Genomic DNA, 12,526 nt, shown 5'->3' on the forward strand with positions numbered 1-12,526 from the left:
GGAGGGAGTGAGATAATGGTTAGTGCCCAGGTTGGGAGCAGGGAGGGACGCCTGACCTCTGTCCCACGGCAGGACTATGGATGGCAGGCAGCCTTTCCCCATCCCCCACCTCACTTTCTCCATCTTGAAACTGGGCATCCATTCTCGGTACACAGATTGCTCTGGACCACACCACCAAGGAACAGAAGAAATGTGAGATGACATAAATGTGACCTGGGTACCATCTGGTCTTTGGGATGAGGTGGAGGGGGCAGAGAAGCGTTGCCATTGGAATTATATTCACACAGCAAGAATCCTACTCTGTCCTCTGCACCCAGTGCTTTTCCTTTTTTTTTTTTTTTTTAATGTTTATTTACTTTTGAGAGAGAGAGAGAGAGCATGAGCAGGGGAGGGGCAGAGAGAGAGAGGGAGGCAGAGATCCCAAGTGGGCTCGGCACCGAGAACGGAGAGCCTGAATGCAGGGCTCGAACTCACGAACTGTGAGATCATGACCTGAACTGAAGTCGGACGCTTAACCCACTGAGCCACCCCGGCACCCTCCCAGTGCTTTTCCAAACCAGGAGCTCCAAGATTCCCAGACTTCCTCAGCTTGTCTGGAACAACTTTGGGGACTTAGTAACAACTCAGAAGGAAACATGTTTGCCTTTAAGCCACCGGGCACATCCAGATTTCATGGCCCCTAAGGAACTTGGCAGTCAAGTGACTTCTCTAGTGGTCACAATGCAAATGAGTTAAAATGCAGAACAAGTGTAGCAGGACTGAGATCTGTAATGCATCACATTGGCTTCTTTCTTCCGGATACGCTTTCTTCAGAGCGGAGAATACTGTTTGCACCTTGTGCTCTGGCTGGAGGAGAGGTGTTATCCGGGAAGAGCTGGGACCTAGAGTAGGGAAGGAGACGGGTTGATCCGAGGTCACAACACTTGTCAGGGCTTGAGCCAGATGCAGAACGCCACATCTCCTGTCTGCAGACCCGCAGGGCCAAGACACTCGGGTCCCAGCTCCCTTCGTGGGGCATGCAGTCTGTGTTAACGCCTTGCATGCCTCCTGTCATGTGATCAACCACCGTACAAGCCAGGTGTCGTTACCCCACGGTGTAGGTGATGGGAGTAAGGCTTAAAGAGGTCAAGTCCTTGCGAAGGGTTACACAGCTGTGAGCGGTGTCGCCTGGGTTTAAATCCCGACCCAAGTTCCCCCCAGAGCCCACCCTCCCTCCACCGTGTGCGCGTGTGCACGGCCGTCTCTCCTATTGCCAGGTCTCGTAACGTGCGTCTGTTAGCTCGAGGGCTTTTTCACATTAGAGAGCTTTAGTGTTTCTGTTTTGGTTTGGCTTTTGATGTTTTTTTTGTTAATAAAGGGCTAGGCTTTCTTTGCACTGCTCCCCCTCTAAAGGCGTATTTCATTCCCTTTCTGCCGCTCTGGTAGCTGGGGAGATTTGCAGAACTACAGCAGGTCAAGAAAAAATAAGACGTACATTTGTAAGCCGGATTCGGGCTGCCAAGGGAGAGGTATATTCATCACCCGGACGGTGAAAGATATCAAGCCAGGCGAGGATATGATCTGTCAACTCTATATTTCAAAGGTACTTCTTCCTTGGGATTATTTATTTCTTGCTACAGCAACCTCATGCTCTAGCTTCACTGGACTGTGGGAAATGAGGGGACGGGGGCTGGTGATGGGGGCCGAGCCGAGTCATGTCTTCTGCCCTGGAAGTTGTCAGAGCAGGCCTTCGGACCAGGGATGTGATGTGTGTCTGGGCAAGCGTCTCTCACCCTTGTGCCCCTGTAGCTGGTCTAGCCTTACTAGGCTGGCCCTTGTCCTCCAACCGATGGCAGCTGGAGGGCACCTTTGGTCTGTGGGTGCCCCGCTTCATTTGGGAGAGGGGAATCGTCCTGGAGAGATCATGGTGACCGGCTTTACTCCATGGCTGGAGGTCAGAGGTCACAGTGGTATAGCCCGCCGCAGGGAGGGAGCCCTCTGGGAGCGGGCGCGGATTGGGAAGGCCCGGCCAGCCGTGCAGGAAGCACTCTTGCAGAAGTGACATTGGTGACAGCATGTCCCTCATCACAGGACTTTATAATGGCACTTTGTCTGGTTGCCTGGAGATCTCCGGGAGGTGGTGAGTTGTGCTGTAGAAAACGGAGGCACAGCGTGGTTTAGTGACTTCCACAGGGCGAGTCCCCCTCCCCTCCCCCCCCCCCCCCCCCCCCCCCCATCCTCCTCCCCAACTCGGGCCAAGCCTGCACTCCCTAGTGCCTGGCGATGATCTTCAAGTCTGCATCTCTCCTCTGAAGCCTGTGTGACTCCTGTTCCCTCCTCACAGCCCTTTATCATTGATGGGTTCAAGTTTGACCTGCGGATTTACGTGCTGATGACGTCCTGTGACCCCCTCCGGATTTTTGCGTACAACGAAGGGCTAGCGCGCTTCGCCACCACTTCCTACTCCCACCCCTGCGCAGACAACCTGGTGAGCTCAGGGGATGTGCCTCCTCCCCCGCTCCTCCTTAGGGGGACGAAAAGCCCCCAGTTAAACCCACGTCCTCAAGACGCTGTGGCTACGGGCTGTCATTTGTTGAACACCTACTACGTGCCGGGTTGCATCCGTCCCTTCACCTGGCCCTGTTAGGAGCCCTCGGAAAAGGGATTACCATCTCTCCATTTCACAAACGCAGAAATGAAAACTCGGGTTGTAAGGGACTTGGCGGAGGTCACAGAACGAGGAAGAGAGGAGGCTGGGACCCGTGGCCAGAGCTGCCCTGCTTCAAAGCTAGCGCTCCAGATCTGCGGGAGAGCCTCCGCCCACACCTTCAGGACCCCCCCCCCCCCCAGGACTCCTGAAATGTCCCTCAGGCAGTGAGCCACCCAAACGCAGGAGGGGTTGGACTCTCTTCTGCCCTAGGCTGCAGGATACCACTTGACTTCCTCTGTTTTGCCACTTGAAGCAAGCCCAAGGCCTCCCCTGTCTCTTCTTTAAGACCTAGGGGCCCCGGGAGGGCAAGGAGAGGAAGTGGGAGACCCCACAGAGTTGCATGTCTCTCTCTCTCTCTCTCTCTCTCTCCCCAGGATGACATCTGCATGCACCTGACTAACTATTCCATCAATAAGCACAGCTCCAATTTTGTTCGAGATGCTCAGGCCGGGAGCAAGAGGTAAGGAAGCCCCTTCACTTCTCTCGTCTTGCCCCACCAGGCTCGGAGCCACAGTCTGCGATTCTACCCAAACCCCGTCAGTCCCCCTTGGTGGTTCCATCTTGGGTCACATGGTCTCAGAAGCTATTTCTTGGCCTCCGTAGTCTCTGCCCTCTGGCTGTTAATCATTAAAAGCAGGCTACCTCGTAAACCCTAGGAGGTTGGGAGGAGGAGAGAGAAACGCGTACTGTTTCCCCAGCAGGATGCACACACACGCACACACACACACACACACACACGTATGCACGCGTGCACGCCAAAACATACGCCTGGTACGTTGGGCCCTTCTGAGATTTCCAAACCAATAGATATTTATCGATCGCTGGTCTGCCACGCTAGAAGGACAGGTCAGGCAGATGGTCCTTGGGCCTGTGGTTTCCTGGGGTGTTGTTCCAACAGAGATTCTCAAATGATAAGTCACGATGTGTGTGGCATGTGTTGACATGACTGTGGCTGGCCAGCTTTGAGAACCCCCCCCTCCCCACCCTACCTCCCAGGAGCGGGGAAATGAGAGGAATGCCTGAGTATATGCCCAGTTACTACATTCATGTGATCGGCTAATCCTGTCTCATTGGAGTTTTAGGAGAAAGGGGGAGCTGAAGGAAGGGAGCCTGCCAGGCACAAGGGGAAGGGAGAGTGGTGCCTCCTGTGTGGTGGGGGCCGTGCCGGGCAGGGGGGGGCTTTGTTTACAGTTTTCCCCCCCCACGCATCTTCAGAGCACTACGACAGAGGCGTTATAATCTGCCCTTTGTAGGTGGAGAACTATGAGTTAGGTACTATGTCCATTTTACAGACAAGGAAACTGAGGTCTCTGAGAGGTTAAGCCGCCCAAGGCCCCACAACTGTCAGTGCTAGAACAGGATGAGATTCCAAGGCGCGTGCTCTGCCCCCTGCCTGAGGCTTCCAAGGGCTGATAAACACGCAATCTGTTTGGCTTTGGAGCCTCAGGGAGGCACGTGAGATTTCACAACTCCCTTGGTGGCAGAGTTCCAAAAAGCAAACGGAAAATCACTAGCTGAAGCCTGCTCGAAGGGGAGGCCTCCCCTGTTTCCGAGGGCGCTCCCCCCCCCCCCCCACTCCCCACCTTGACCGTGGACGTCAGCTCAGCCTTGGGCGCCCTTGCAGGTTGAGTGACGGTGCTCAGTGAGGCCTGGCTTTCAGTCCTGGCTCTGAGTCTTGCCAGCTCAGTCAGCGTGGGCAGCGATCTTTGAGCCTCGGCTTCGTGGCGTGTAAGATGTGGGCAGGGAGATGCCCCATGAGACTCAAATGACCTGTGGGACAGTGCTCAGGGTCACCGTGACTTTCCCTAAGGGCCCTCATTTCCCTCCTCTTATGAGAAGGCAATAGGCTTTGCGCCCTCGGGCCATGACGGAGGGGTGGCAGGGGGTGCCGGGACTAAGGGGAGAGTGTGTGGTATGGTTCTGCCACCTTGCACCCCCCTTCCTCCTTCCTCCTCTGCTTCCTCAACTCTCTTTCCCCCAAGCCAGGCCTCGCCCCTCTGCTCTGCTCCCCCGCCCTCCCCCCTGCCCTCTCTCCCTGAGTTCCGGGCTCATCCCTCCCCAGTGCACCTGGACATGTCCTGTTGCCTACGACTCAGCATTTCCTCACCCCTCGCTCCCACCCCAGCGTTCCAGAATGGTTCCCCTGCCCAGCTTCCCCATCTCTCCCTCCTGACCTGCAGGATTAGGGAGCTTGGTGTCCTTGAATCCCGAAGATTCCTCCTTCAGAGGTCCCTGTGTCCCTTCCTTTCCACCAGACCCAGACCTTAGACCCAAGGGCTGCTCAGCCCCCTGGCTCTTCACCCTAAATCCAGACTTTAACCTCTCTGTACCTCCATTTTCTCATCTCTAAGATAATTTAGTAATCAGGGCGCCTGGCTGGCTCAGTTGATTGAGCGTCCGACTTCGGCTCAGGGCATGATCTCCACGTTCACGGGTTCGAGCCCCACATCAGGCTCTGGGCAGACAGCTCAGAGCCTGGAGCCTGCTTCCGATTCTGTGACTCCCCCTCCCTCTCTCTGCCCCTCCCCAGCTCGCACTCTGTCTCTCTCTGTATCAAAAATAAATACACATTAAAAAAAATAAAAAATAGGGGCGCCTGGGTGGCTCAGTCGGTTAAGCGGCTGACTTCGGCTCAGGTCATGATCTCGCAGTCCGTGGGTTTGAGCCCCGCGTCGGGCTCTGCTGACAGCTCAGAGCCTGGAGCCTATTTCAGATTCTGTGTCTCCCTCTTTCTCTGACCCTCCCCTGTTCATGCTCTCTCTCTCTCTGTCTCAAAAATAAATAAACGTTAAAAATAAATAAATAAATAAATAAATAAATAAATAAATAAATAAAAAAGAAAACGACATAGAAACTACGAATACTGGCTGGCCAGCCTCAGATATGCCGTCAAGGACCTATTGAGATGACCTATGTGAATAAGCTTCAAAAACAATAACCCCCACGCAGGTGGGTGCTGTTATTCTGTATTCTGTATACAGTACTCCCCCTTATCTGTGGTTTCCCTTTCCGCGGTTTCAGTTACCCGCGGTTAACTGTGGCCCTGGGAGCAGATGATCCTCCTGATGGAGGATGGTCAGCCTAATGTTGCGTCACAACGTCCGCGTCACTCACCTCATTTGTCTCATCGGGGTAGGCATCGTATCTCACATCAGCTTCGTAAGCCGGGTGAGCGCAGGAAGGTGTTTTGAGAGCGTGCAGGAGAGACCACAGTCACACAACTTTTATTATGGTATATTGTTATCATCGTTCTCTTTTATTTTTCCTTGTTGTTGTTCATCTCTCACTGTGCCTAATTTAGAAATTAAGCCTCATCACGGATGTGTCTGCAGAGGGGAGAACATAGTACCTGCAGGGTCTGGTGCTCTCCACGGGTTCAGGCACCCCCTGGGGGTCTGGGAATGTATCCCCTGTGGATAACGGGGTGGCGGGGGGGGGGACTTCTCTACTCATTACTGGAAAATGGTAGAGCCAGAGTAAAACTCCTGTGTCTACCCTGAACCCCTAGGCCCTGGTCTGTGCTATTCGCTCCATGGGGTTCTACCAGGACGCTCTTTGGCTCATATTCCGTATATAGGCCTTGCCCGTTCCCACTTCTCCATCTTTGCTCAGCTCCAACCAAAACCATGGGCGAACATCCTCGAAGGCCCTTCGGGCTCGCTAAGCTTCCATACTGCCTTCTCCGATCTGGTTCTAGGTTCTGGTGCAGCCATATAACTAACCACTGTGAAATCAGTCGTCTCTATGGGCCTCTGTTTCCTCATTTAATCAGATGAGAGGATTGGGTTCCATCTCTGAGGAGGCCCCACAACTGTCAGTGCTACGGGATCTGAGTCAAGCCACCCACCTTTCCGTTTCTGGACCCCCACAACCCTCTGGTCAACATCAGCCATAGCCCGTAACTGCTCTGGGTTTGGTGCACATGTCTGTCTTGTGTCCTTGCTTGTACTTAAGTTCCCTGAGGGTTAGAGCGATGCCCTGGCCTTCTGGGCACCTCCCATGTTGCCAGGCAGAGTCCTTCTTTCCTTCTGTCCCTCCTTTGTCCTTCGCTCTTCTTCCTCTTCCCCGCCTTCTGAGGTGATCTGCTTCTGACGCTGACTGCCTTACCCGCCCCCAATTCCCCTGTCCCCAGCTTGAGGCCAACTGCACCCCCGGTAAGTCCCCCACCAGGTGCACACTCAGCAGGAACAGTGGAGGGGAAGACAGAACAATGGGAAACCTGGCAGGGCTTGGGGGGGCGCAGAGACCAGGCCCTCTTCATCTTTCGAGGTGCCTGGCACATAGCTGGTGTGTTAAATTGAATTGGCTAACCACTGGGCATTATGAAATTACACGATAATGGATATTCATTGTGATGTGCCTGAGTCATCAAGAAGAGGTTATGCCATGATTTGCAATGTCTGTTATAAGAAGTGTATAATCTATTTGGGGAAGATTTATTTCCCAATTAGGCAAATTAAATACATTTTTTTTTTTTTTTTTTTTTGCACTTGAATGGATTGGCTTCAAGCGATCTGGAAAATTCATTTATGGGCAACACTTTATACCCTGACAATGGCGGGGGCAGGGGGGAGGTGGGTTTCTGTGTTCAGTGGCCTTTGCTAATCTGTCTTTACATGAATGCATCCTTGGTTGGTCGTTTCCATATGTGGGTTGACTCCCCAGATGGTCCTTAGCTTCCCATGGCCGCGGGATCGTGAGTTTCGCATGTTCAGCAGACCCTCAGCAAATGTGCGTTGACTGACTGCCCCCGCTTCCTCCTTTTTGGCCCCATTGGCTGGGATCCCGTGAGCTCTTTGCACTGCCTTGTGAGCCCCTGTCTCTTGTCTTGTCTTCCCCTCTGCTCTTCCCGCCCCTGTGTCTCTCCCTCACACATTCCCACGTCAGCTCCGTGTGCGCATGCGTGTGCATGTGAGCTGGTGGCTGTGTGTCCCCACCGCCGCCTCTTAGACCTGTCAGCTGTGCCCTTTCTCTGGACTACCCAGCTCAGAGCTGACCAGAGCACCCCTTCAGACGTTTCCTCACGAACCTCTCCACACGGGGTAGATGTCCTCTGATCTGTGTAATAGGGTGACCAGCGGGTGACTGAGGGGTTTTCTGGGATGTGAGACTCTCAGTTCTAGAATCAGGACTGTCCTAGTTTGCCTGGGACAGTTGGTAACCCTCCCTGTGGCGGTGCCCTGGGGCTTCCTTTTCCCTGTGGATAGTCCTAAAGCAAAATTTCTGTGAATCTAGTGTCCCCAGAAGCCCCTCAGATGGCTGGCGTGGGACCCAAGTATTGGTGTTCTTAGAAGGCTCCCTACGTGTTTCTAATGAACACCAAAGGCTGAGAAACCATTTGCCATCAAAGCCAAACCATAATGTAGGATGTTGGGTGGTTTCTTTTTTTTTTTTTTTTTTTTTTTGCACCCATTAAGCTTTCCACCCAGAATACCTTGTCCCTGCCCCGGCCTCACGGGTGTTTTCTGGGTCACAGTGAAAGTGCCCAAGCCAGGTCTTATGTGTCATTTTACCTGCACCCACTTCAGGGCCGCAGAGGCTTGAGGACTGTGGCCCTATATCTCCTGCAGGCCCCTTCTGAGCTGACACAGCCCTGTTGTCGCCCTGCACCCCGGGCGTCCATCCCCGTTAACTCCCGGGACCTCTCCAGAAGTTTCTCGGTGCCAGCGTGAGATGGCCTAAGCTGACCAGAGGGGGGCCGCTTTTGCCTCACGGCCTGTGGTTTCCTTCCAGGAAGCTCTCCACCTTCAGTGTGTACATGGAGAGCCACGGCTACAACACGGAGCAGGTCTGGAGAGATATCGAGGACGTCATCATCAAGACGATCATCTCCGCCCACCCCATCATCAAGCATAACTACCACACCTGCTTCCCCAACCACACACTCAACAGCGCCTGCTTTGAAATCCTGGGCTTTGACATTTTGCTGGACCACAAACTCAAGCCCTGGCTGCTGGAGGTAGAGGGGTTGGGGCGAGGGGCGAACACTGGCCGCTCTTACTGGGGCCGGCGGGGGTCAGGCTCATGCCGTTATCCCCCCCTCCGCTCAGCCAGATCCTTGCAATCAACCTCCCGGCCAAGCCAGTTCATCTGCCCGGGGCTTGCTGCCTGGGGCTGAGAAGTGGCCACCAGAGGGGGTAGACGGCCAGGGATTAGCGAATTCCTTGTGCCTTCTTGAAGTCCACCCAGAGCGGGGGTGGGGAAACCGTTGATCTCAGGCGCAGAAAGCTTCCAAAGACAGCTTTGTCTTTTGTAATAGAATCATCTCCCAGAGAGGGGGTGTGGTTCATCAGAACTGGGTGATGATATTCGAGATCAGACAGGAGCTGCCGGGCCTGGCTGTCGGGGGGTTGGGCCACTCGGTTCCAAGCACCAACAGAGAGTGGGCTGGTGTCTGTGGCCGTGGGAGTGGGTGGAGAGCCGCTCAACGAGTTTCCTGTCTCCCCCAGACGCATGGCAGGGTGCCCCGCAGCACGTTACGTAGGGCGTCTAAACAGGACGGACTTTTCCGTGAGCAGGAATGAGTTCTGTCCCCCTCAGTCCTGCTCAGGGTCCCGAATGCATTGCTCTGGTTTCTTCCCCACCTCCCAGCCTGACCCTTTGGACTGGGTCTGGGTCAGCCAGACCCTCTGGCTGGTCTCCCAGCCAGACCCTTCCATCTGTCCTATGGGATGGCATGTACCTGAGAGAGCACGCACACCAGGGGGAGGGGAGACCAAAGACGGGGCACCCCTGATGCTTCTCGAGAGGAAAGGCCTGATGTGACGGGCGCCTGGGTGGCTCAGTCAGTTCAGCGTCAGACTTCTGCTCAGGTTGCGATCTTGTGGTCGGGGTTCGGGGGACGGAGCCCTGCACCAGGCTAGGCACAGTCAGTGAGGAGCCTGCTTGGGATTCTCTCTCCTCTCTCTGTCCCTCCCCTCCCCCCTCAGAATAAATAAACTTCTAAAAAATCATAAAAGAAAAAAAAAGAGGAAAGGGCTGAAATATACGCTGGTTAAACCAGAGGATATTCTCCTTCCTCCGTTTCTCACTCTGGCTGCAGTGCGGACTCCCCCTCCCTGTCTCTCCCCCCTCACCTGGTAGCCAGGGCCCCAAGCTGGGCTGAGGCTGCTCCCTGGAGGTGGCATTTTGGCCTCACTCCCTGCCTCCGCTCTGGACAGCCCAGCCCTCCCCCTCCCCCCGGTTCCTTCACAGGTCAACCATTCTCCGAGCTTCTCCACCGACTCCTGGCTGGATAAAGAGGTGAAAGACAGTCTGCTATATGACACTTTGGTCCTGATCAACCTGGGAAGCTGTGACAAAAAGAAAGTCTTGGAGGAGGAGAGACAACGGGGGCAGTTCCTGCAAAAATGTCGTTCTCGGCAGACCAGGTACAGAGGTGCCCCGAGACCCTGGAGACCCCACTCTCTGTGACTTCCCTGCTCCCAGTAACACTGGCCTGGCCTGGTTGTCAACGAGCCTACTGGTTATGTGGTCTTCATGTCACTTCTCTGAGCCTCAGTGTTCTTTCTGTGAAATGGAGCCAGTGATACCTAAGTGGAATTAAATGAGATAAAGGTTCATCACAGTGCCTGGCATGATAGGGTGTGTTAGAGACCGCGAGGAGTCTTGCCTGCTGGGGGCAGGCAAAATGAGTGAAGGGGGTTAAAAGCTACAAACTTCCACTTATCAAATAAATAAGTCATGGGGATATGATGTAGGGCATGGCGACTATAGTTAGTAAGACTGTATTGCGTGTTTGAAAATTGCAAAGAGAAGCGCCTGGGTGGCTCAGTCGGTTAAGCATCCGACTTTGGCTCAGGTCGTGATCTCACGGTTTGTGAGTTCAAGCCCCACGTCGGGCTCTGTGCTGACAGCTCAGAGCCTGGAGCCTGCTTCCGATTCTGTGTTTCCCTCTCTCTCTCTCTCTCTCTGCCCCTCCCCTGCTCATGCTCTGTCTCTCAAAAATAAATAAACATTTTTTTAAGTTAAAAAAATAAAGGAAGTTGCTAAGAGAGTAGATCTTAAATGTTCTCATCACAAGAAAAACATTTTTGTTAACTGTATGGTGATAAATGTTAAGTAGACTTATCGTGGGGATCGTTTCATGATATATAACAATATCGAATTGTGTTGTACACCCGAGAAACTAACAGGGTGGTATATGTCAATGATACCTCAATTAAAGCAAGTAATTGCATTTAAAAAAAGAATCTTGTCCCGAGTTGGTGGGGAGGGAAGTCAATTCTAACAAATGATAATCCTATTTGGAAAATTAGCTTATATGTGCAGAAAGGGGCCTTTTGAACTGTTTTACTGTGAGCATTCTTTTTTTTTTTTTTTGTACTTAAAAATAGGAGATTGGGGCACCTGGGTGGCTCAGTCGGTTAGGCGCCCGACTTCGGCTCAGGTCATGATCTCACAGTTCGTGAGTTCGAGTCCCACGTCCGGCCCTGTGCTGACAGCTCAGAGCCTGGAGCCTGTTTCAGATTCTGTGTCTCCCTCTCTCTCTGCCCCTCCCCCGTTCATGCTCTGTCTCTCTCTGTCTCGAAAATAAATAAACGTTAAAAAAAAAAATTAAAAAAAAAATAAACAGGGGCCTTCATTCTGTGGAGCGATTCTCGTGTCTGAAGAGCCTGAACTTGGTGGAAGAAATGCCTTTGTGGCTTTTCAGATCCCCCTGAAGCCCCTCTCCTCCCATGAGCAGAACCAACCCTTGGCGGGGGGGGGGTTGGGCTTCTGACGTGGAGGCAATAGCATCTACTTTGTGACAGCACTGTGTTTCTCAGGGCACTTTTGCGGGTGCCCCGTCTTCCCTGTGAAGACAGGTGGGTAGTGGGGGGTGTTATATGGTCCTGTCATTGGAGCTAAGGAGACCAAGCGTCTGGGAGGGGAACTGACTTGCACGAGGTCACCCCGCCAGGAAGTGACAGGTCTGGAGCCAAGAACCCAGGGAGGGTGCCGCTTGGGACTGCTCCGGGCTGCCTTCCACTGAGCCGGCTCTGTCTCAACTTCTCCAGGAGGAGGCAGCCTCCCTTAGGGAGGAGCCGGGGTCTCCCCTGAATCATCCTCTTGGTCATGGCTTGGCCCCCGGATAAGCTCCGTGCTCCCGGTTTCCCTGCTGTAAAAGGGACTCATCATTCCTCCCTCTCTGACCTCCAGCTCCCCGAGGGGCTGTGAGGGAGAATGAGATCATCGCAGCTCATAAAAGCTCAGCCAAAGAAGCTCTCACATTTAGCAACCTCTCCAGAGGAGGGAAATCAGGGCTGCAAAGGGGGAGGTGGCCACAGTCCGCCTCCTCCGACCCGAGCCAAGGGGAAACTGGGATCTTGTATGACGAGAGACCTTGGTGAGCAGCCGGAAAGACTGTCCCAACCAGCGTTTAGTGCCTCATGACAACGGCTGTCCCGAGAGGGCTAGAATCAGTCCTGCACATTTATTTAGCAAATACGGGTTGACCGCCGTTGTGTGCGAGGCCTCCGCCTGGCCCCAGGTAACATCCAGCTTGGCACGTCCCTTCCTAGAAAATCTACAGCAGCCTTGCATTCTGTTCCCCAACAGGATCGAGGAGGTCAAGGGTTTCCAGGCTGTGTGGTTAGAGAAAACTGAGAAGTACGAGAAGGAAAACTGTGGAGGGTTCCGCCTGATTTATCCTACTCTGAATGCGGAGAAGTATGAGAAGTTTTTCCAGGGAAACAACTCTCTCTTCCAGAATACTGTTGCCTCCAGGGCTCGGGAGGTGTATGCCCGGTAGGAAGGCTCTGGGTGAGGTGGGTGGGTGTCGGGGTGGGGGGGACATTATACTTGACCTTTAGGGTGACTGGCCTAGCACAGCGAGGAGGGTCTTTTATTTATTTA

General features: G+C 53.7%; 1 protein-coding gene across 1 annotated transcript in view; it reads left to right on the plus strand.

Moving 5' to 3' along the window:
- The window catches only part of TTLL6 (tubulin tyrosine ligase like 6), a 30,229-nt gene that overhangs the window by 2,474 nt on the left and 15,229 nt on the right, over positions 1–12,526 (plus strand). The window contains exons 4-9 of the mRNA XM_086687079.1: positions 1,426–1,582; positions 2,324–2,467; positions 3,064–3,149; positions 8,423–8,648; positions 9,884–10,059; positions 12,230–12,418. Coding sequence (XP_086543205.1) covers positions 1,426–1,582; positions 2,324–2,467; positions 3,064–3,149; positions 8,423–8,648; positions 9,884–10,059; positions 12,230–12,418 — 978 coding nt within the window. The remainder of the gene's footprint in view (positions 1–1,425; positions 1,583–2,323; positions 2,468–3,063; positions 3,150–8,422; positions 8,649–9,883; positions 10,060–12,229; positions 12,419–12,526) is intronic.

Source organism: Puma concolor, chromosome E1, assembly GCF_028749965.1.
Source record: "Puma concolor isolate L17-30 chromosome E1, mPumCon1.1.hap2, whole genome shotgun sequence".
NCBI classification, from domain to species: Eukaryota; Metazoa; Chordata; class Mammalia; order Carnivora; family Felidae; genus Puma; species Puma concolor.